General features: G+C 46.5%; 1 protein-coding gene across 1 annotated transcript in view; it reads left to right on the top strand.

The window, feature by feature from the left end:
• Positions 1-25,351, top strand: part of Myo1e (myosin IE) — a 197,219-nt gene that overhangs the window by 55,161 nt on the left and 116,707 nt on the right. Inside the window, exon 2 of the mRNA XM_048423271.3 lies at positions 24,991-25,134. Coding sequence (XP_048279228.3) covers positions 24,991-25,134 — 144 coding nt within the window. The remainder of the gene's footprint in view (positions 1-24,990; positions 25,135-25,351) is intronic.

The following is a 25,351-nucleotide window of genomic DNA, read 5'->3' on the forward strand; positions in this document are numbered from 1 at the left end:
TAATATTCCACAGCTTGGTGTGAATTACATCTGTATTCTCTTTCCTGCTGAAGTCACCCTCCAGTGTTTTCATATTGTGAAAGAATGGAATCACATGTTAACAAACCATGATGGAACTGTGAGTGTGGGTTTAAGTCATTCATTTGTGAACCTCTGTGTCTTAGAAAAGAACTTCTCACATCCTCGGGGCCTACCACAGTGTCCAGCACAGGTTAGAGGACTGAGTTAGTGAACGGGTGACAGAAGCAGAGGTCGTGGTGGAAGGGAAAGAGAGTAGGCAGAGCAGCTGCCACTGAAGAATGCCACCCCTGCCGTCACCATCACCGCATCTCTAGTCCCTGTTTGTATTTGTGAGTGCCGAGGAAATAAGGGGAGGAGGGGAGCAGTTCCACATGGGAACAAAAACTCCAGGAGGGAGAACTTTCTGGTCTGGCTTAGGGACAGGTGTCGGCCCCCACTCCTCTGCTCCTGCCTTATTTATACCCCCAGATCCCCATCTGACTTTAAAGAATCCAGTCCCAAAAGGCTTCTTCCACATTTTGCATAGGTAGTTGTTGGAAGGTTTGGCAGCTGAGGCTGAGGGGAACAGGGTGGAGGTGGGATGGACCCCCAGGCACAATGATGGCTGGCCCTCCAGCGATCTACTCTCACACACGTAATAGCGTTGTCTGTGGTCTGAGCTGGTCTCCCCTCGGTCTATTTTGGCCAGTGCTGTTGGTCATTCTGTCACAGCTTGACTCATAGTTCTGGTTCCCAGCTTCCAGAGTATGTCGTTCCCTCCCTGTGGAAGTGGAAGACAGCCTTATAGGTCAACAGCTTATCTGTCCAGCATCTCCACCCTCTCTGGGACCCAGTAGTCTATGAGGACGTCGACGTCAGCTGCCATGACTCTGGGAAGCCCAGATAGATATCATTTAGCCTTTGTCTGTCTGGAAATGGAAAGCCACTGGTTTTAAGTTTTAATTTTTAAAGTTAATTTCTTATTCTTATTATTTTTATGTATTTTATGTGCATTGGTGTTTTTGCCTGCATGTATGCCTGTGTGAGGGTGTTAGATCTCCTGGAACTGGAGTTACAGACAGTTGCAAGCTGCCATGTGGGTGCTGGGAATTGAACCCGGGTTCTTTGGAAGAACAACCAGTGCTCTTAACCACTAAGCCATCTCTCTAGACTCCTTCAGTTTTAATTTTATCAAAGTCAGCAAATGTTTGAAGTATAGGGCATTTACATAGTCTCCAAGTATCTCTCCATATACCTCTTGTCTGTTACAACAGGAAAAAATAGAAATTATTCCTCAAGAAAACTGGCTAGGACTTAACCAAGCCCTAACAGGACTTAACCAAGTCCTAAGAATGAACCCCGGCCCCCAGTAACCCTGGATGGTCATGTAATACCCTGGGACACCCAGTTGCTTGTCTAGAATTCCAGCCCAAATCCTAAGAGCTGAATCTAATTATGAGTAAACCTCAGACAAACCAAATGGAAGGAAAATTCTCTAAAATAATTGGCCTGAATTCTTTAAAAAGTCAACAATCAGAAAAGACAAAGAAAAACTGTTACAAATGAAAGGAGATAAAGAGGTCTAATAACCAAATGTAACAAATAATCCTGAACCCAGGAGAAAGATGATGTTAGGGACACCATTAGGGTCACTGGGAGGCACAAAGAGATTGTATAGTGTTTTTGTCTGACCTGAGGATATGAAAAACTCCCTCTTTAGGAAATACACTCTGTAGATAAGAGACGAATGTCATCATGTATCCATACATAGTCTTTTCAAACGTTTCTGGAGAACTCCTGGGGAATGGCGGACAATGACAATGGGAAGAAGGAAACACTGTTGCAAACTGGTAGTGTGTAAAATATCTTTGTATATTTTTGTAACTTTCTGTAGCTAGAAATTGTATCAAAATAAAAAGTTCCCAACCCCCCCCCCCCCATACCTTCTTTATCTTGCCTATAGAAACAAACAAGAGAGGAAATGAAGGGAGGGAGGGTTGGTCAGTTACCTTCCCTGCCCCGGCATGCGGCATGCATCAGCAACCAAACTGAATGGGGAGAAAAGAGCTCTCCATACCCCTTTTGTCCCGCACCCCTGTTCCGAAGTCCAGTCAACCCAGCTGGTGGTTACCGACCCATTTGGAGGGCAGTGGGTCCGGGGAAAGAAGTGCGTGGTGCCTGAAACTGGCTCAACTCTGCCCTGCAGAGCCAAGAATTCTCTGGGCAGCCGTAATGGAGGCCACGAATTGAGGTCAGTAGGAAAAGAGTCCATTTGCCATACTGCACATTGTGATGAGTGAACCGTGAAGAATGTCCCCAGTGAAGGGACAGCCTGGGAACCCTGCGTTTGCTTCTAAATATCCTTGTGAGGCCCCTTGTGGAAAACAGGAAGCAGCAGCAGTTAAAACGGGAAATCGCTTTGGGCTGAATTACTGTAATCCCTCATTTTACTTAGAAGCTGGCATGGACCCTTCATCCACAGCGGGATGCCTCTTGCCTTTCTGTGTCTTGATAATTTTGCCCTTTCACTAGGGTGGAGCATTACCAAGCCCAGAGGGTTTTAGGCTGGAATTGCTACCTTTAAGTGCACTTAGAAACTGGGATCTCACAGGGCCATTTGTTTTCTCCCCAGCTCTGGGATGGAAACAGCCTAGCTGTTCTGCTAGCTTGGGTTCCCTCCTCCTGCCCTTTCTTAATTTCTAGTAGGCGAGGTTGAGCACACACGGAGACTTACAGCCCAGCCTAATAATAACCCCACAATAAGCAACATGGCTATTATCAGGCTAGGCAGCTAAACAGAGGTACATCCCCACCCCCCAAAGCGAGTGATAACACTATGCAGGGTGGCATGGTGGGTTGCTTGCTGAGTGAGGCTCTGGCTACAGTGACTTGAGCCTTTCTTCCCTTGGAAGGAGGGTGGTTTTTCTGCGTGACCTGGACTGCACCCTCTGATGGAGATTCCATCTTGGCCGCCTGCTTCCTGTCTCCAGTGCCAAGCACTCAGCCATGCCTTCCTGGCCCTTCTTGATGCCTCTTATTTTTCCTACTTAGCCCAGGCTCTGATCGCTTTCACACAGATCCCATTTTTCTAGCCTAGCTGTCCTGTTTAGGGGGTGCTCAGAAGCCAAGTTCAATCAAGCGCAAGTGAAGTTATCATTGGTTTCTCTTCTGAGACTTTCTCCCTTGTTTCCCCTTTCAGCAATGTCTGTTTCTGCTTCCCTTCCAATTCAGGATTAAGTTTATTTGGGATCTTAAGCTCAAATCTAATCTCCCAGCAGACCACTGGGTTGATTCAACCTTAGTGATTTTTTTTTTCAATTATCAGTTTACTGGCCATACATTTCTAGAGCTTTTTGTGTGCTTGGCCCTTCATTAGAACAAGCCGGGCACAGGATCGATGTAAATTCAGCCCTGGGGCGGCTTCTGATTGTAGAGGGAGGGGAGAGGTATAAATAAACTGACTATGAGGTGGGAAGAGAATGTAGAAAATTCCTTGGAATCCATGGCTATTGAAGAAGCAGCATTTGCAGTAGGTCCTCGCAGATTAGGGTCAGACACAGAACACCCAGTCTGGGTAGCAGTATTGTTATGACTGGCAGCAATTTTTTTTGAGAGAGTATCAAGCTAGGCTAGTGGCAAGAAGCTGGGGCATTGGCAATGGAGCCAGACTCTGAATGTAAACTTCACTGCCTAATCATGAGAAACTGTTCCCTAAAGGTAGGAGAAGCCCAGTGTGTATGGAAGGTCCCAAGTTACCACTGTATGAGGGTAGGAAAGGCGGATGTAGGGACCTGAGAAAGCCTATGTGCCTCCCTAAATTTGAAAAGTGGAACAGAGAGGCATAGCGTACTGGCATTCACAGGACAGGTACAAATGAATTACTAGCCAAAGGAATTAATTTCCAAGTTCAGCTAGCAAGTGTCTCAGTAAGGTAACTGGGCAACAAGCAACCCTATCAATATGTTTTCCATGTTTAGAATAAGGAGCGGGGAGATTTCAGGGAGGAGAAGATCTAATGGACACTGTATGCAAATTCATTCAGTTCAGATGGGGGAGAGGTACCTGCATTTGATGCAGCAGATCCAAACATCTAAGTGACCCCCATACGAATCCATACGAACCCAAGTGTCATAATAGATGTCTAGTTGTTTGATTTAATCGTAGACAGAAGTTTCTGTCCTGCTCAGTCCCACAGCTGTTCAGTCCCAAACACACAGAGGCTTATATTAACTATAAACTGTTTGGCCTATTAGCTCAGGCTTATTACTAACTCGCTCTTAAAATTAACCCATAATTCTTGTCTATGTTTAGCATGTGGCTTGGCACCTTTTCTCAGTGAGGCATTCTCTTCTTACTTCCTCTGCATCTGACTGGTGACTGCATTCCTACCTTCCTCTTCCCAGAACTCTCTTAGTCCAATCAACCTGCCTATACTTCCTGCCTGGCTACCAGCCAATCAGCGTTTTATTAGACTAATACAAGTGACAAATCTTTACAGTGCACAAGAGCATTATCCCAGCACATAATCAGGGGCAATTTATAAAATCTGCACATAATTAGAAGATGTACAATTGACCAGTGAAAAGAAGTGATGATCTGAGGCCTGTAGACAGGTCAGACTTCTGCTAAGTCTGATGCAAAGGTGATTCTCTTTCTTTTACTTATTTACTTTTTTTTTCTCCTTTTTTCTTTTCCAAGACAGGGTTTCTCAGTGTAGCCCTGGCTGTCCTGGAACTTGCTCTATAGACCAGGCTGACCCTGAATTCAAAGATCCACCTGCCTCTGCTGGGATTAAAGGCATGCACCACTACAGCCCAGCAATTGCTTTTTAAAAATTTTTTAAAGGCTTATTTTATTTTGATGAGTGCTTTACACATATGCCCATACACCAGGTGCATGCTTGGTGCCTGAGGAAGTGGTAAGTCTCCATGTGGGTGGTGGGAATCAAACTCGGGTCCTTCTTTGAAAAAAAAATTCAGATTTCTTTCTGTTTTTCTTTCTTTTTTGAATTTTCAGGATAAGGGTTCTCTGTGTAACAGCCCTGGTTGTCCTGGAACTCCCTTTGTAGACCAGGCTGGCCTCTGCTTCCCTATTGGTGAGATTAAAGGCATGTGCCATCACTACCTGGCTGATTTCTTCTTCTTCTTCTTCTTCTTCTTCTTCTTCTTCTTCTTCTTCTTCTTCTTCTTCTTCTTCTTCTTCTTCTCCTCCTCCTCCTCCTCCTCCTCCTCCTCCTCCTCCTTCTCCTCCTCACCCTCCTCCTCATCCTCCTCTTCCTTCTTCTTTCACATTTATTTTATTCTTTTTAAGTGGGGAGAGACAGGTGGTACCTGTGTTACAGCGCATGGGTAGAGGTCAGAGAACAATCTGGGTCCCAGGAATAGAACTCAGGTTTGGCAACAAGTGCCTTTGTCCACTGAACCATCTTGCTTTAACCCAGATGCAAAGACTGTTGAGAGCTTTCTCTGCTTGTTTGGAATTAATTATGATATGACTTAAGTCAGCGTCAGAGGCTTGACAGTTTATATCATTTGTGTGTTACTGCAGACTCTCGGTTTCAGCCATGAGCACCTGTGGTCTGCACTCTGTGTGTGGAGGAAGTGGGTGCTGCCGGAAGTTCAATATCCACTTTTTAACCCACTCCTGCTTCCCATTTCCTTAATCACCTGCTGATCTTAAGGCTTGTTTTATCTTATTTTATTTTATTCAGGCTTATGTTATTATTGCTTTTTCATTCAACATGAATGTCTTTGTGGGTGGGTGAATGTGGCTGCACAGGCATGTGGAGGTCGGAGGTCAATCCCAGGTATCCTCAGGAGCCATGCACCTGGTTTTTAACCTTATTAAAAGTTACATTTATTTATTTCTATATGTGCAAGCACGTGCATAGAGGTTAGAGGACAATTGCCCTCTCTTTCCACCTTGCACGTTCTGGGGACTGAACTAAAGTCATGAGTGGTAGCGAGAAGTACCTTTCCGCAGAGTGCCTTCTCACCAGCCCTCCGCCCCCTGGCCTAGAGTGGCTAGACCTGCTGGCTAGTGAGACCCTGTTAGTCCTCGTTTCCTGCCTCCCCGGTATCTGACCTATGAGCACTCATTCAGTCTGGGCATTGAACTCTGGTCTTCATGTTATAAGCCAAGACTTTATATGGCAGATCTAGAACATGGAGAGATCTCACTGATCAGATCACAGACATTTGTCATTCTGAAGATCCGAACTGGCATTCTGGGTGGAGTGGGTGTGGCTCATGTTGGTCACTGTGGTTGATTAAGTGCACATACTGTTGACTTTGCCCTGCTCAGGACCTTATAAGCATTTGACACTAGAGTCTCTGACCTGGGTGTATCTTAAGAGGATGACTGCACTGGGTTTGGCTGTGCCCACAAAAGCTGGCCCAGCTCTCCCAGTTGAGTACCTGTTGGGGGCTGTGAACCCCCAGATCCTGAACTTCTGGTAAACAACTTGTAATGCTTGCAGCTGCTCCGAGCATGAGACCCTCAGGAGTTCCTGATGGCAGGGGAGTGGTTTCTGGTGGGTTTGGCTGAGGTGTGGCTATCAGTTAAGGATCTCTATATAAGTGGCTCCTGTACACAGTGAAGGGGGTGGCATTCCTGTTTCAAGGATGACCCGTGTCTCTGTCTGTGCGTCTTTGTGTGTTTTCAATCTCCAGCCCCTTGCCCGGTTCATGAACTGTATGGTAGCGCATAGAGCGCAGACGGGCGTGGTGCGCTACAAGTACCCAGGAGAAGTCCCATCTTGCTGACCGCCTCGTGGCTTTTTTTCCCCCTGGAGTCCTTCTTGTTGGCTTTTTTTTTTTTTAAATTGTGGCTCTGGGGAAATCAGTCCTCCAAAACTGCTCAACCTCCCAACCCCATTATATCATCTCACTTTCCTTCGTAGCGTTTGTCAGTGTCTAATATGTTTTTCTGTTTATTGTCTTCCATGCCAGGGGAGCACACCCCTGTGAAATCAGGAGCCTTCATACATGGTCTGGTACTCAGCACCTAGAACAGTGTTTAGCTGCTGATACGGTGTCTGAATGAATGAATAAGTGAATGCAGGAATGAATGAATGAGCAAATCAGTTTGGGTCACATGTATCTCATATTGGCTTCCAACTAGCTGTATAGCTGGGAATGACTTTGAACTTTTGATGCCCCTGCCTCTACTCCGCAGTGCTAAGATTGAAGGTTTGCACCACCGTGCCGGGTTTATATGGTGCTGAGACCTTGTGCGTGCTAAGCAAGTGCTCTACCCACTGAGCTACATCGCCAGCACACAGTCTTGGCTTTGCTGCCTTCCATTTCTTCCTGTTCTGTGCAATCATGCCTATGTCTGTAGAAAACAAAACAAAACAAAACAAAACAAAACAAAGAAAACTTGTTTGAAGTCCATGGAGAACTCCCAACAAGATGTCCTGGCTACTCCTTGCTCCTAGGGTGTAGCTCTGAGCATCCAGGGCCTATGTGAAGAAGCTGGAGTGAGGAGTAGAGCAGGTTTCTCATTGATGCTTCTGCATATAGAAGGGGCTAGCTCCTCTGTGAACCTCACTGAGACTGCAGGCGCAGGGCACTATACCTGCCTTTTCTGTTTGTTTGTTTATTTTGTTTTATTTTGCTTTCGGAGACAGGATCTCTCTGTGGAGCTTTGGAGCCTGTCCTGCAACTCGCTCTGTAGACCTCAAACTCACAGAGATCCACTTGCTTCTGCCTCCCAAGTGCTGGGGTTAAAGGTGTGCACCACCACCGCCTGACTGTACCTGACTTTTGATATGACCTCTAGGGATCCCGACTCAGGGCAGGGGTTCACACTAACTTCTCATTCCTTCCACCTGGCAGGCTGAGGAGGATGCTGGTTGCCCCCCTCCTCTTTTTTTTTCTTCATGGAGAAACATAGGAGAATGGAGACGGAATCCTGAGTTCTTTTCTCCCATCGATACCAATAAATGTAGATGTGTTCCTTACCTGTGGCGTTTGGCCCTTGCTACTCAACCCCAGAACACTGCCTTTCCAACTGCTAATCGGAACCCTCCCCTTTACCTACCCCTTTTACCCCCTGCCTCCCACCCAGAGACTCTGTCCAAGTTCCTTTCCAAACGTGGAGTCGTAGAAAGTCTGCCCTTTCTTTGGCAATGGGAATGATGTGGGCAGCAGATAGTGGGGTGTTCAGATAAGGAGCCCCACCCCCATGCTCACAATGGGCAGGCCCTGGTCATTCTGCAGTCTGGCCTTGTTGCTAGAGCAATGTTACAATTCCGTTAAGATTTTCATCATACCAGTCAGGAAACTCATGGGAGGGTTACTGCCAGGACCTTCGCTGTGCTCAGGGAAAAGCACAACCCTTACAATGGAGCCTTTGAGAAGCCCGGCCCAGAGCTGGGCAGTGATTCAGTCTATTCAAAACACAATGGGGCGATACAGAATAGAGAGGAACTGCACATTGTTTTCGGGTCCTCCTGCCATCTGTAGCGCTCCTGGGCCCAACAGGAGTCAGGTTTCTCTGGTGACACACTTTTAATTTCACAGCATGCCTGCTCACCTGGTGACGTCACTTCACAGACAAATAGGACAAGATCTATTGGTGCACAAGTCTACAGCCAGCAGGGTCTCAGAAAAGATGATAAAACTTAAGTGGGCACGGTGGTGCCTGTCATTCCTGCATTTGGGAGGTGGATGCAGGAGAATCAAAAGTTGAAGGTTTTCCTTAGCTAATATCGAAAGACCCTGACTCAAAACAAACCATCCCTCCCCATGAAACAAAACCCAAACCAAGGAACAAAGTTGGCTTTGGAGACAGGGAAACATCCGTTGGGTATGTTTAAAGATATTCCAATCACTCTTAAAAACCAACACGTTTTCCTGTTCTCAAACAGCCATGAGAGTCTGGGGAGATGGCACAGTTCGTAGACTGTTTGCCTCACAAGCATGAGGGCCTGGATTTGGTCCCCGGCACCCACATAAAAGCTGGGTATTCCAGCATGCATTTGTAATCCCAGCATTGGAGAAGCAGACCAAAGAACCTCCCTTGGGGCTCCCTGGCCAGACAGTCTAGCTTAACTAGTGAGCTTCAGTCTAATGAGAGACCCTGTCTCAAAGGCGGTAGATAGCCTTCTGAGAGTGACACCCAGCATTGTCATCTGGCCTTCACATAAATGCACACACACACTCTTCTTAAAGCTTTATTTTACTGTTTGCATATGAGTGTTTTGCTTGCATGTATGGATTTGTACTGTATGCATACCTGGTGCCTACAGAAGAAAACATTGGATTCCTTGGAACCGGGGTTCCTGATGGTTGTGAGCCACCATGTGGGTACTGCGAGCTGAACTTGGGTCTTCTGCAAGAGCAGTTAGTGATCTTAACCTGTGAGCTATTTCTCTTGCCTCCTGCATACCTCTGCCCCATCCTGCTCCACCTCCCCACCATCTTTGTGTCTCTCTCCACCCCCATCCCCACCCCTTCTCTCTTTCTCCCTAAGACTGAAGCTCCAACGGGGCTTGACCTCTCCAGCCTTCTGCCACAGTCTGTCTCCAAGTACCAGAGTTACACATGGAACCCACAACCAAATGGACATTTTTTTTACTCTAAAAGAAAGAATGTTAGGTAGGCATCTTAAAAACTGAATTTACCACTTAGAATGTAGATTGTAGTTATACCAAGCAAAATGAGCTGTGGTTGCCTCACAATGGAGGCGAGAAAGAAACTTTTTTCTTATTTTTTTCCCCCTTAGAACATGTATGGTATTTTATTTTATTTATTCATATGACTCACTCTGGGATCAAACATCTTTTCTTTGTTGTGTGTTTAGATCTCAAGGGTTGTTTTATTTTCTTGCTTCCTTAATGTTTTCCTCATGTTTAATTTAAATCATTTGCCTTTTATCTTTCTCAGCATCTCGAGCTATTTCGTTCTTTTCTAACCTTTGTTCTCCTTCTTGCTGCATGGAATGTAAAAACAATACACTGCAATGCATTTTCTTGCTCAGTGCAAAGTGAGTGGCTACTTCAAGATTGCACACACAGTCAGTCTCCACCAAAAAGACTTTTCCTTTTGGCTCTCATGAATTCTTGGTATGTGGGATCTTTGATTAGTAAATAATCTCGTCCTTTTGGCCCAACTCCCAGGAAGGGGAAGGGTCACAGACCAGGGAGGAGGTCAGGAAACCCGGTGCTTACTTCCCAGTGTATGCCATTTCCAAAGTCAAACAGACGTTTGCCCTCCAAACCCAGCCTCACTTGTTCTGACTGTACATGATACCACGGTTCTGGAAATGGCACACATTGTTTTTTTCTTTAGAGGTTGAAGAGGTGGTTCTGTGGGTCAAATACTTTCCTTGCAAGCTTAAGGATCTGCAATCTAGTCCCAGAACTCAAGTAAAAAGCTAGGTGCTGGCAACCAGCTCTGGGAAACCAGAGACAGGTGAATCTCTAGGATTCCTTGGCCAACACCCATGATTGGTCTCTGGCTTCCACATGCATGCACACGTGTGTTTGAATGTGTTTCACCCACACACACACACACATACATTGCCTTCAGTAGATTCCTAGCTGACTGCTTTGGCAATTTTGTCTGAGTGTGGATTTCTGTGGGGTTATTTTTAATATATTTGACTTCTCTGGTGGGACTGAGACAACTTTGTCTCAAAGAAAAGTCAAAAATCTAGTGTTGCCCTTCAGCACATAAAGTTTGGGTGAGAAGCCTGAAGACCAGAGCAAGAGACAAGGCCAACACCTGGTGTTACTGGAAGGATGGCCCCAGAGCTCTGGTTTCCCAATGACTCTTAACCTCTAGAGACTAGTCAAGGTATGTTGGGAATGTCCCTTTGCTTATAGAGTGGCAAGGTATTTCCCCTGTATCCTCTTCCACCAATATGGACCTAAGTGCAAATTCTAACTCTCTCTCTCTCTCTTCCTGCACACACACACACACACACACACACACACTTTCATAAATAATATAAAGACAGTGTGCCAAACCCCTCACTTATTAGCCCTTGGCCACTCATGAGGTGGGCTCATGAGTAGTTACACATGAAAGTGACCTGGAAGTGACACAGGTCACTTTCTCGGTGTGTCACCAAATACAGTAATAAGTAACAGTACCCGGAAGTGTGCTCCCAGGGAGATTTCTCCACAGTTGTGAGAACTTCTTGGTGTGACTCAGCCCTGCCCTGCCCTGCCATAGCATCAGATGGGGTTAGCTCACATTTCATTTTCAGTTTTAGAGATTCCAGTGGGAGAAAGTCAATGTCAGAAGGATCACCATGAAATCCCATAGCTGGAGGTCTCAAGGTAGACGGTTGCTTTCTAATTTCTGTGGACCATCCCCTACTTTTCTTCTTTATCCATTGTATTGCTGTTTGTTTTTTAAAGGCAGTGCCCAGGCTTCCCTACCCCCAGCTGACAAACAGAGGCATGTGTGAGAACACCCACGGAAAGGCTATATTAGGATGTACTACCTGTCTATCATCACATTAAGAAACGTGGAAGAATGTAGGAAGGAGGAGATGGGGTGGATGTGATCAAGGTGTACTGTTTACATGCATGACATTGTATGATATTCTTTTAGCAAACAAAAAAACAAAACAAAACAAAACAAAAAAGAACTAGGAAGAGATCAATTGTGCTGGCCCCTGCCATTGATCCCAGTGCTCAGGAGGCAGAGCCAGGTAGACCTCTGAGTTTGAGGGCAGTCTGGTCGACGGAGAGAGTTCCAGACCATCCCCATTCAGGGCCACTAGTGAAAGCTTGCCTCAAAAAGCAAACGGCTCAGCTGTTAAGAGCATTGCCTGCTCTTCCTTCTTCCAAAGGTCCCGAGTTCAATTCCCAGCAACCACATGGTGGCTCACAACCATCTGTAATGAGGTCTGGTGCCCTCTTCTGGCCTGCAGGCATACACGCAGACAGAATATTGTATACATAATAAGTAAATAAATAAATATTAAAGAAAAAAAGCCTTCTAGGAAGAAATTGAGCTCCTCCAATCTTTACTGTGTGACTGCCAGGGAGTCCAGATTCACTCATAGCGGGTCAGTGAAATGGCTGGGCAGGTAAAGACACTTCCTGCTAAGCCTGAGGATCCGAGTTGGAGTCCAGGACACACATGTCGGAAACAGAGACGTTACCCACAGTTGTCCTTGGACCTCCACACACATGTTGTGGCACACGCATACCCACACACATGCATGCACATGCACACAAATGAATACTGATGCTTCATTGGAGAGGATAAAAATGTTTAAGTGCATAGACACCGTGGGTTGTGGTAAACATTTAAAGCAGTATCTACTTCTCTCTAGGACCTTTGGGATGATTATAAAATCAAAATTTAAAAAATTAAGAGCCACCTGTACTACAGGTTTGTTAGGAAAGACGAGAACAGTGAGCTGGAAGTTAGAAGACCCACAGACCCTCCAGGAATGGTTCTGTGGAGCCAATGAGTCATCTCTACAGCTTCAGATCTTCATTTGAGTTCGAGGCCAGGCTAGTCTACAGAATGAGTTCCAGGACAGCCAGGGCTACACAGAGAAACCTTGTCTTGTGGTGGGGCGGGGTGGGGGGGGAGAAGTAAGGTTTTGAATATGAGTATATAAATATTCTGGGAGCCTTGAGAGATGGCTCAGTTGGTGACTTAATTGTCAAACAAGTTTAAGTGCCTGAGTTTGATCCTTCGCACCCACATAAAAAGCCAGGTATGTAGGACACAACTATGACCTCAACACTAAGGAGGTGGGGCAAGAGAATCCCTGGGGCTTGCTTGCCAGGCAGTGTAACCTAATCATGAAGTCCTGGCTTCAGTGAGAGAGACCCTGCCTCAAAAAACAAGGCGAATAGCTCCTTGGTGAGCTCGCACATATCACATCTGCACCTGTAAATGTGTGCACTCACGATGTTCTGCCCCAGGCTGGTGCTAGAACTGAGTTCTGAGAAACCATGCTTAGCGTGCCTGAAGCCCTGGGTTCAGTCCCCAGCCGGACAGAAGCCAGGCACGGAGCCTGTGAGGTGGAGACAGAAAAGATTGCATAACCTGCCTGGGGCTGTTTTTTACTGTAGATATTGAAACATTTATCCTGTTCAGGGTGTTTAGCTGCAGGGTCACTCAGGCCTCTGAAGCAGTTAGAACCAACCCTTCCTCCTCAGAAGAGGGTGTTCTGTCTCCTCTGCCCAAGAATTCGCACCTTTCTTTGCAGTTTGATCTGAAAATGTGTCTATTTGCCTACACTTAAACCTTGGTATCTGTGTGGCCACCACAGGATTACACTGGAGCACAGATTCTGGATTAGCTCCTTCAGAATTCAGGAGGAGCTCACTAGGTTGGATCATCCAAATCAGTGTTCTTGTAAAGTCACTACCAGAACTTGCTTACTGAATTGAGAGAGCGTGTGGCTGCCATTCTACCCTGTATTGGTTAGCATTCTGGACACGAAGTTGGGGGTGTGTGCACATAGCAAGAGCCCCTTAGGAATTCTTCAAGGAGGGACTGGTCTCTGCTTGTTGCTGTACAGGCCCCACAACCCTCTCCACCCTCAGGCCACTGAGCACTGCCTCTTGTAGACTGGACTTGGGTGTGGCTCCAGTGAGATAGTCCGTGTAGCAGGGGTGTCAGAAGATAGCCATCTGCCTTCTGGTCTACACGGGGCTTTTTACTCCACCACCAAGCTCATTCCTGACATTTCTTGCCACCCCCCTCCCTTTCCAATACCTCTTCAAAATTTCTTGAGCCCCGAGCCTGGTTTTATTCCATTCCTCAGCTCCAGGGTGTGAGTGCTGAGTGGAAAAGGCAGGGACAGTCCTGAGCCCCCGTAGCAGGTGGTGGAGGGAGAAGAAAGGGCTTGCTCATGGTCTCCGATGATGCGTCTGGACTGTTGACATCTCCCCTACTCTGGTGGTTTCATTTCCGCTGCTGGTCACCGGCACCTCTGTGGCTCAGGATCGGGTAGACCCTTTCCCCTAGTACCTGAAGGGCTCTGAGAATGAGTCCTTTATGGTTCTATTTCTCTAAAGGAATGTGTTTACTGGGGCACAGACCAGGCAACCTGAGGAGCCCTCCATGTTCTTGTTGGAAACAGGGATTGCTCGCTCCTGGCTTTGGTTTGGCACGAGTGAGTCAGTGGTGCCCAGATAGCCTTGTTCTTCAGCTCAGTGAGCCACTCACTACAAAGGCTTCCTTCACTCCTACAGGCTGTAGGTCAGTTAGCACAGCCTTTCACTGCACCCCCTAGTGGTCCATGATATAGCAACACCTCTTAAAGCCTTTTTCCTTTTATTCTTCTTTCTTTCTTTTTTTTTTTTAGAATTGAATGCGTGAGTGTTGCATTTACACCATTTCTACCCTTCTCTTCCCTAGACACCCAGCTCCTCCCATACCCAAACCCACTCCCCTCAAATTCAAAATCTTTTCTTCTTTAATTACTGCTGTTACACACACACACACACACACACACACACACACACATATATTAGAAAACCTACTGAATCCATTTAGTGTTGCTTGTATGTAATGTGTTTAGGGCTGACCACTGGGATTGATAACGCATTAGGGGCTCATTCTTGGAGAAAACTGGTTTTGCCTCGATTGCCAGAAGCTAGGGCTGGGGCCTTGTGAAATCTCCCCTCTCCTCATTGGCATGCCATCTGGTGTGGTCATGAAGCAAGTCTTGTTTCGGCAACCGTATTGTTGAGATAAGGCATCTTCCCTGTCACGTATAGGAGGCACTCTATCCCAGCAAGCGTCCTCATTTGCGGGCTTTCACCAGTAGTCCATCCCCTTTTTTGAGATATTTTGTGAGCCTTGGATGTGTTGTAAATATACATATCTACTACATACGACACATGTGTATATATTATATGTAGTGTATAGCATATTACATATACTATACTATATTGGGCCCTGGGCACTCCATAGTCTGTGTTCTTTTAATGTTCCATGTTAGCATTTAAAAATCGCAGGCGGGGTTAAGGATGTGGCTCAGTGGGTTAAATACTTGCTGTGAAAACATGTGAACCCAAGTATAGATCCCAGCATCTGCATCAAGTCAGTCCATTGCATACCTTATAATCCCAGCACTAAGGAGGCTGGGATAGGGGTCCCTGAGCCTTGCTTGCTGGTCAGTTAGTCTAACCTTTCTGCAAGCTACAGGTTCGGTGAGCAACCCTGCCTCAAAGAATAAGGTGGAAGCCAGAGAGACTGGCTCAGGGGGTAGAGCGCCCAACCATTTGGCCGAGGACCCGAGTTCCATTCCCGGCCCAGTGCAAGTAGTTCTGTTACCGTCTGTCCCACCACACTTCTAAAAACTCTTTTCTAAGTTGAATCCTCACAGATATATAGCCACACTTAATTTTTCAGAAAAATAATATACAGAAACAAAATAATATTTAATAAGGTAAGATAGGAGTATTTGGTTATTACACTGCTGCTCTTCTTTTGCATATGCAAAGTATTTTTTTTTTGCAGTCAATTTCGGAGAGAAAAGGTGAGTGTTGGGGGAGAGAGAGAGCAAGAGAGTGTGTGTGAAGAGGCAACAGAACTTCAGATAATCCAGGAGAGCCTCAAGCTTGCTAAATAGTTGAGGATGACTTTAAACTTCCGATACCCCTGCCTTCATCTCCCAAGTACAGGGATGTGCCAATATTGTACCTGCCATGCAAGTTCCATGCACCATCATGCTTGGTTTCTGTGGTGCTTCGGGTCTAACCCAGGGCTGTGGGCATGCTGGACAGGCAGTCCACCAAACTGAGCTACAGCCCCAGCACTGGGAGAGTTTTGGTTAGGCCAATGCAGTCTCCTGATTGGTCCTCTCCCTCTCAGAATAGCATTAAATTTAGGAACTGCTAGACTTCAGAGTTCACCTAGAAGTTGTTCAGTAATCGTCTGGCTTTGTTTCTGTTTCGGTCAGTGGCATGCACAAAAGCATGGGAGCTGTTTTTCCTAGCCATTTTGCCTGCCTGATGACTTTGGCCCCTTCAGTCAGTTAGAGAAACTACATGGCTATATTCTCCTCAGAGATGGATTCGTATCTAACCAAGGATTAGGACAGGGCGAAGCCGGGGCCTTACTTTGTGACTCTTGTTATTGACAGTCTTGTCAATGAGGTGCCCAACCTAAGTCATATAGAGTTTCTTCATTGTGAAGAATAAAATTCTTTGAAACCAGCCTTGCCCAGGGCTGCGAAAGTGAGGGCTTGTGCTCACGCCTGCAATTGGTCCAACTGTGCTCCTCTCACCCGAGACCTTTATTCTTGAATGCAGGGATGGTGGGGCATTTCCTTAAGGGGCCTTGCCTGATACACTGCCCTAGAACCCTAGCTGAGGAGAGAGAGCCTGCCATTGGGTGATTGGTTCATCACTAGCCCGATTAAAAGACATGGGTGGAGGTTAAAGCTTACCACAGGAGGTTATTTCAGCGAATCAGTTCACATTGTTCTGTGGCTGGAAATGGCCCTTCCCCACTAAAGTCAGACTATCACCCTTAGCTGGACTGGAGAGTTAAGAGAAGGGTGGCCAAGATGGGTGTCATGGTGCACACCTATAACCTTCGAACTCCGGAGGATCAGGAGTTCAAGGTGGCCTTGGCTATATAGCAAAATTGAGGCTAACCTTGACTACATGAGACCCTGCTTCAAAAATCCCTAGAGAAGGGATGTCTGGAAGGGGATTGCCCCTTCCATTCCAGAGGTCGGAGGCAAATAGGTTAGCTTTGGAAACTTCATGGTGCAGCCTCTGGGCCCAGTGTCCCATCCATCCTGCCTGTAGCTGCCACAATATGGTAATTATGTAGCTCACTGAGATGAGCTAAAGAGACAGGTCTCACAGTGTAGCCCAAGCTGACCTCAAACTTACAGTGATCTTCCTGTCTCTGCCTCCTGAGTACTGGGGATTACAGGCATGAACCAACACACAGTTTGGTGTATCATGTATTCACTCAACTCCTACTGGCAGACACTAAGTACCACATGTCAGGCACTGACCTGCATGCTAGGGATACCACAGGAGACAAATGTTCTCTGAAGACTGACTCCATGCTACAGAGCTTGTTGAACCGGAATGATCTGAGTTCCAAGCTTTGGGGCTTCCCATCAACATTCTCTATACTTGTCTACACTTCTCTTCAAGGAGAAATCTTTCGTGACATTATCCAGATGAAAGGGCTGTTTGCAGCAGTGAGGCAGTGGTTTTCAGAATGGTCACAGTTATAGTGCTACCGGCTTTGTTTACGAGAGGCAGAGTTTAAGTATGCCCCTCTGAGAGCCAAAACACAGCATGTGTAAGTGTGTGTGGTGCTGAGCAATTTAACCTTTCTGTGTGCTGGTTTCTTGCCTGGTGAGATTGTTAGAATTCAGCAAGCTATATATTAGATATTAAAGTGAATGTTATTTAGTTATTCTATAATAATAATTATTATATTCTATATACTTCATTCAACAAGTATGTGTGAGGCCACCCGCAAATGCCTTGACCGTTGTATTAGGTCTTGGATAGATGATGAATGAGGCATAGTTCTGGGAGTCAGCACCATGCTGCCATGCTGCTGTTGCAGGGGGTGGCACGGGGCTCCCAGAGAGGACAGCCTGGGCTGATGGGACAGGAATTTACAGGCAGTAGGCGTAGGAGATAGAGTAGGGAGGAGCTTGCTGGAGAATATTGCTTCCAAACAGGGAACAGGGTGACTCAGTGATTCCTGTCACACACACACACACACACACACACACACGGGGGGGGGGGAGCGTGTGGAGAAAGGAAGAGAGGAAGAAATTCATGCCTGGAGCCACAGAGCAAGTGGAAAGCACAGTTAGAGGGAGATGAAGGCAAGACAGGGAAGCCTTGCTCGGATTTGCACATTAGATACAAGGCCAGCTGTCCTGTGAGGCACAGCTTCCAGGGTCTAGATTATGTTTGAAAGGTTAGACTGTTCCCCAATTTCCTGTCGCACTTCTAAGGGAGCCTCCAGTACAGCCTTTCAGCCTGGGGGCTTGCATCCTGGGGAGCTTCAAAGAGCCCAGGCATCCTGAGCTGGATTATGGGAACCTGTGACCCTGGGCACCCAGGATGTGTGGGAGTGTTTAAACCTGTTCTAGATAAGGGGCAAGGAGGGTAAAGGAGAGTTTCGATGAGGACCAGAAGGGCAGGTGCCATCCCTCTATTGCTAAAGGTTAAGAGAGAAATGGGTCAGAACCAGGCTGGTTATTCTGGAAGGGATGGATCTCTTCCAGGAAAAAGGGAAGAAGCAGTCCCTTAAGAGAGAATGTCTCTTCAGCTTCAAGTCCAGCCCCTACCCTGCAGCCTCTGCAAGGCATCCCACTGTGGCAGGCTAGGAGGCATCTCCGAGGTGAGAGGACCAGGGCAGGGCTCCTGGGCGCCCTGAAGTACAGTGCAGGGAATTGAGAGATGACCAGAATAGCTCAACCTCACAGATTTCTTACACTACCGCTTATCAGCAAAGGAGGGTCGGGACTCTACAGAAAGCAGAAGCCTTCTGGAATACAGAGTTAGGCTAGCACCACTCCCTACAACTGTCGGAAACAGGGGGGACTGACCCAGTAGAGGACTGCAGCAAGTGGAGCAAATGGAGGCTTGCGGCACGCGTGGACACTACAGCAAGCAAAATGGACGTGAGCGATGTGGGGGAGGGTGTGGGGGGGAGGCGCGTGTGCGCACGTGCCACGGTAGGTGTGGGTGTAGTTCAGAAGACAGTTTCAGGTGTCTGTCTCGCCTTTCTCTTTGTATGAGGCAATGTCTTTGCTGTCATTTGTCTCTGCACACATCAGACTAGCTGGCCCACCAATTTCTGGAAGTTCTCCTGTCTGCCTCCTTTTTCTCCACAGGAATGCTGGGATTACTGATGCATGTTCTTCCACACCCAACTTTTACATGGGTTCTGGGAAGCCAATCTCAGCTCCTCATACACGTGTAAAAAATGATTTAACCGCTGAGCTAACGCCCCAGCTCCATGTATATTTTTAAACCTTTGTCTGCTTAGGTATTCGTTTCTTAATGTTTTCCTAGCTATCTCTACACAGTGAGGCATTAAAATAGTCACCAAAATAAAGCTTTAAAATTTTATCTATTTTTATTTTATGTGCATGCATGTTTTGACTGCATGTATGTAGGTGCATTGCAGGATTTCCTGGTACCCATGGAGGCCAGAAGAGAGCACCAGATTCCCTGGAACTAGGATGGCAGATGGTTAGGAGCTGCTGTGTGAGCGCTGGGAACCAAACTCAGGTTGTCTGCAAGAGCAGCTAGTGCTTCTAACAATTGAGCCATCTCTCCAGCCCATTAAAAAAAATGACAATGATTGTTTAGATTAAACAAAGTTAAAATGAACAGTTTATGGGAAAACTCACAACAGAAGGTGCGTCGATCTTGGATATTGAAAACTGTTAAGGTAGTTTAAATTGGTTGAGGTGTTAGGAACAGTTGGGGTATAATGTGTGCTAGATACCAGAAATCTTAGTAATTGCATCTAGACGTTCCATTGTGGGGGGCAGGACACAGTCCTACCTCAAATGTTAGCTTCAGAAGACCCTTCTGGTTGAAGCAAACATGAACCTGAATGTGTCTCTAGGAATCTGTTACTGTGTTGTGATTTTTGAGACCAGGTCTCATGTAGCCTGGGCTGGCCCACGTCTCATGTTGCCTGGGCTGACTCACATCTCTCTACATAGCTCAAGATGACCTTGACCTCCTGAGTGCCAGGACGGCAAGCAGGTTTATGTGGTGCTGGGTGTGGCCCAGGTCTCTCTCTCCACCCATGGAGCTAAACTCCTAGCCCTGTTTCCTTCATCTCTGTGGAAGTGATATATTCCAGTCAAGAGAAGAAAGACAAAAGGCGGAGAGCAAGAGGTCCATGAAAAGCTCACCATCTAACAGATAGGTCCATCCCTTTCCTAGTGCGATTTGCCAGATAGAAACAACTGAGCCTTAGCCTAGGCCAGTGAATTGAATCACCATCCCGTGTTCCCAATAAGACCAGGCCTTATCGGTTTCTCTGTGAGATACACTTGAAGGGTACTCAGGGATTCACAGAGAAACCTATGGGAACCAACTAACAACCAAACAGGTGACACTGTCTCTTTGGACAACGTCCTCCAAGCACCTTCCAAAGCTATCAACCACTCAAGGCTGAGACCCTGGCCAGTTAGCTAATGCTACCCTAGGATGTTATGTTTAAATTTTCCTATAGACTGACCATTCGTAATGTGAAACTCCCAAATCTAAAATGTTCCACAGACCAGAGCCAATGCTGCTCAGGGCTGCAGGTCCTTCAGACCCCGCTTAAAAAGCCAGAGGACCTGCAATCTCAGCATTCCTATGGGAAGATTCATAGATGTATTTTTTTTGTTTATTGTTTTCTATGTGTAGCCCTGGCTCTCTTGGAATTCATTCTGTAGACCAGGCTGGCCTGAACTCAGAGATCTGCCTGCCTTTGCCTCCCAAGTGCTGGGATTAAAGGCGTGCGCCGCCGTTCCCAGCTTAGAGTAAATGCCTCAAAATAAAGCTGCCAGATTGAAAAGGATGTGGATTTTTTTTTTTTAGTTGACTAGTTTCTAAAATTCTAATACCTATTTTTAGCTTGCTCCCTAAAAATATTGTTTAGGAGTCTGTAAGTGTATTTTTAGTCTCCTGTCCTTCCCAACACTGGGCCTCTTGTGCTTCTGGATACCTTTAACAGCCTTCATTTTCTTGGCCTCCGAATGGCATTGCCCGTGAAGGACTCCTCCTCTCCTGGGTGAAGTGGGTAAGCCAGAGTTTGCAGAGGCGTGAGGTAAGGGCCACCCTAGGGTGTGTGGAACACCAGAGAGGATAATGCTGCCTTGTGTGTGCGGGCTGACTCACCCTTGCTCTCCCGGTCCCCGCCCTGATAAACACACACACACAGACAAGGGGGGTAGAGCGAGGGGTAGGGGGAGTCAGGGAGGCTCCACCTTTTCAAATCGACCAGAATCATCAGCCTAACTAAAGTTCCTGCCATGTGACCCTTCCTTCCTCCTAATGAGAGACCCTGTGCCTGGGTGTGTCCATTCTCCTAAGCTAGGCTATGAATATAGACATGCCCTACTTTCCACAACCTTCTTCTGAATTAACTCTTTTTCCCAGGCTGAATGGCCTTTAGAAACTAACATGGGTACAAGAAAGTCTCTGCGTGAGGTCTACCTGACAGGAAAATCCTTGTAATCACTGATAATTTAAGGGCTACAGTCTCGATATTACAGTTCTCAGTACTACATCCATCTGTCTCCTTCTGCCTTACTCTGTACCCTTTTTGTTTAAAAACTTACTGTTTTTAGGGAAAAGGGGACAAAAGGAAGGGAACAGAGGGGAAAGGAACAGCTCTTTGAGGACAGGGATGACAACGTGGCGAAGTTTTTTTTCTTCTTTTTTTAAATTGTCTTTATTGAGCTATACATTTTTCTCCACTCCCCTCCCTTCCTCCTCTCTCCCCTTCTACTCTCTCCCGTGACCGTCACACTCTGCACCCAATTTACTCAGGTGATCTTGTCTTTTTCACCTTACTATATAGATCCGCGAATGTCTCTCTTCAGGTCCTCTTGCTTATCTGGTTTTCTGGTGTTGTGGCCTGTAGGCTGGTTTTTCTTTGCTTCACCTGTGTCCCATCCAAGCATGCCAGGCTGCTGCCGCCCAGCCAGGAGTAGGCGTGATGAGTAAGGGGAAGCATGAACATTCGGTCAGGGCGATTTCCCCCGAACTTTGGCACATCCTCATACTTCTGAGGCTGTAGTTGGTGTCCTAGAGCAACTGCCAGTCACCGACCTCTCCCTAGAGGACCATAAATGGTAAGTGTCCCACTGTGGCAAACACGCCTTGACTCTAAAGGCCTTTGTCATTAAACACAGTTGCCTCCTGTAGGATACTTTGTACACCTTTAAACTCTGTTGGGTTGGCTGAGAGCCCTGAGGTACAGGCTTCCCTGAGCACAATACCACATCTCTATGTTTCCCTGCTCAGCCTGGTTCTGCCTGCTGGGCTCTGTTCACCTACTCCAGTCTGGTGGGGAGCAGCCTGCCCCCACCCCAAGGCGTTTATCGCCCCTTCTCCCCTCTGTTCTCGCTATCTTAATCTCATCTGATTTTTTAAAAATTTTAAATTCATATTTCATTTTTATAAATGAACTTTTTTAGGTTAGTATACAAAAGTAACAGGTTCCTTTGTGGCTTCTTCATACATATGCGTCATTGTATTCTAATCTTTCTTGTGAGGGTTTCTGCCTCATCTACATGCCCAGTAGTTGTCTTTTTGTGATGAGTTGGGGCAGAAGGGAAAAGGAAGGTGAGAAGCTGAGACGACTCTTCTCAATTTTACAAGATAATTCACAGTGTTGGGGGGAGTGATTGTGAAAACAGAGTTCATATATGCAGCCGTTGTTGCCTGGGAGGTAGGGGAAAGAGAAAGGGAAATAATTACATTTATGTGTACAAACATGGAATCTCTCTCTCTCTCTCTCTCTCTCTCTCTCACACACACACACACACACATGCACACACACACGCACACACACACACATGCACACACACGCACACACTTATACACACAGAGATTCATGGCCAAGTAGATATGGAGAAGTTATCTGATTAAAGACACCTTAGTATTTTAGTCTTTGACACGGAGAGAAAGTAGTCATTAGCAAAGATTGTGTATCTTCTTTAAAAGCGATTTAAACATTTTATTTTATGTGTATGAATCTTTTGTCTGCATATATGTTTGTGCACAATGTATGTACCTATGCATATGGAGACTGGAAGAGGGTGCCAGATCCCCTGGAGCTGGAGTTACAGACGATTGTGAGCCACCCTGTGGATGCTGGGAATTGAACCCAGATCCCTTGCAGGAGCAGCAAGGGCTCCTAACTGCTGAACCATCTCTCAGCCCTGATGATGTATGTGTCTTTTTAATGAGGAGTTCCACCCAGATGCAGTCTGGTATCCTGTTGCCATTTTAGTCTTGATAAGATAAATGTAAATGCCCTGTGGGCCCCAGGGAAGGGAGTGGGAAGAAGCCATGTTTGGGCAGGTCTGTAAAGAGAACCTGCTTCAATTGTTGCCTTTGCAGCTAACTCACAAGGCAATGTAAGCCCCTCTCTCGTGAGATGGTTGGGAACGATAAACAGACTGGTCACCGCAAGTGAAATAACTCTACAAGGACAGTCTTCTGGGTTCACTTGTGGCAACCGCTCAGTTATGTTCTTGGTTCGTGACCCGCTCTAGAATCTCTAGAACTAGAGAGAAGTCTGAAAAGTGAGGAATGAGAGACATAAGGGGCTCGGTAGTTAGAGCGCTTGCCTAGCGTGCAGGAGGTCCTGGGTTCCATCCCCAACACTGCGGAAACCAGGAATGGTGGCTCATGCCTATAATCCCGTAACGCAGGAGGTAGAGGCAGGAGGCTCAGAAGTTCAAGGGCATCCTCAGCTACATGGTAAATTTGAGGTCAGGGTGACAACTTTTAATACCAATTTCTGGGACAAAGACACCCAGTAGACTCAGCAGGGAGCCCTGTTCTCCTGGAGCACTGTTGACGTCACGGGGGAGAATCAGTCTCTGAGACAGCAGGCGGGACAGTGAGAGGGAGAGGAGCCACTGGACCTGGTGGCTATCCACATAACACGGGGTACCTTGAGGGTCTGCATAAGCATGCACACTATGGCACCCATCTTCCTGCCCCTCGTTCTTGGTAGATGTTAAATAGCCACTTATTGATGGCTTTCTGTTGTCTTCAATCATGTTTACATTTTTCAAAGAGAAAATAACATTTTTAGCCTTCTGTGTGCATGTGTATGTGGGGGGATGGCCGGAGAACCAGAGAAGTACCCTGGGCTATGTCTGGTTGGCCCTGAGCACATGATGGGAGCCTTGTGAGTCAAGCTGTGGGCAGAGCCTTTCTGCTCTCTCTGCTTGCCGCAGAGGAAGGAGGAATGGTGACTTCTGAGGTAATTTTGCAGAATTGATGTTATGTGTTGTTCTGGGAAAACCAAATATATCATATGGGCAGTTTCTTTCCACTAGACGGCATGGGTGGTAAACCTAGAACCTCTTCCCACAGTTTGAGCCCCTGGTGTGTGGCATGCTTTTCCTGCCGGTGGCTTCCTCTTGGTTGGATTTTGATGATTGCTTTTCCCTCTGAACCACTTGGACTTAACTTTTTATCTGTGTCCTCAGACAAAATAAAGTGGCTTCATGTGTTTTCCCTGTGAAAGGAAGTTAATACAGCTTCCATCTTGTTTTCTTTTTCCTACCTCTCCTGTCTCTCACACAGCCTCTACTTCCGTTTTCTCATGCTAATTTCGATGTCTGAGCAGCTGGCCTTTCTCAATACCCTTGTCCATAAATTTTCCCTGCTTTGTTGAAACTCCCCCAAGTCATGAGCTTCCACCTGTCCAGGCAGGGCTGAGTCTTAACTTGGTCCACCATGTTAGCCTAGCACCTGGCACCTCTGTGAAGACCCTGAAGTTGACAGCAAACGACAGTACTCTAGACTCTTGTCTCTTGTCGGGATTACACGTGTACTCTGGTTTCTTTCCCTTTCTTTTTCTGTTTGTGTGTAGGCTTTTTTGCTTGATGACTGTACAAGGAAACGAATATCTTTCTAGTTCCCCGGAAAATTCAAATGCTTTGAGATCTCCTTCAAAGGCCATCATCAGCGTGCCACGGGGTAAAGAGCTCCGTGCCTATCCCTATCCCTCATAGATTGTGTTTGGTTTTTTTATATTATTTATTATTGATATTTATCAAATAAACAAAATACACTGTTTTTGCAATATACTGGACCAGGGTGACTTTTCCCTGCTTGTCTATAGGTGATAAGGCTGGAACTCAAAATCTTTGCTGTGCTTCATGATACATTTTGTTTGGGAGAATATGTATATTAGAGAGAGAGAGAGAGAGAGAGAGAGAGAGAGAGAGAGAGAGAGAGAGTGTGTGTGTTAGAAAACTCCAGGAGAATATGAACTACCCTAACCCATTTTATGCTTTTGTCTCCAGGGCAGCAAAGGCGCCTACCGGTACCACTGGCAGAGTCACAATGTCAAGCATAGCGGTGTGGATGACATGGTGCTGCTCTCCAAGATCACAGAGACCTCCATTGTAGAGAACCTGAAGAAGAGATACATGGACGACTACATCTTTGTATCCTTTCTTCTCTCCTTTGCACACCCCTGGGACAGGGCAGCTCCACAGTAATGTGGGTCTCTGCCCATGAGCCAAACCTCCCAAAAGTCTGAGCCAGCTCTCCGAACTGGCTCTTAGTATCTTCACTTTCAGAATGGGGCGGCTGTGCTTCCAAGGGCAAAGATGAGCCTAAAGTGTTTTCCTGGCATTTCACGGGGTCAAAGTGCAGCTCCAT

Source organism: Myodes glareolus, chromosome 4, assembly GCF_982192425.1.
Source record: "Myodes glareolus chromosome 4, mMyoGla1.1, whole genome shotgun sequence".
Classification (NCBI taxonomy): Eukaryota; Metazoa; Chordata; class Mammalia; order Rodentia; family Cricetidae; genus Myodes; species Myodes glareolus.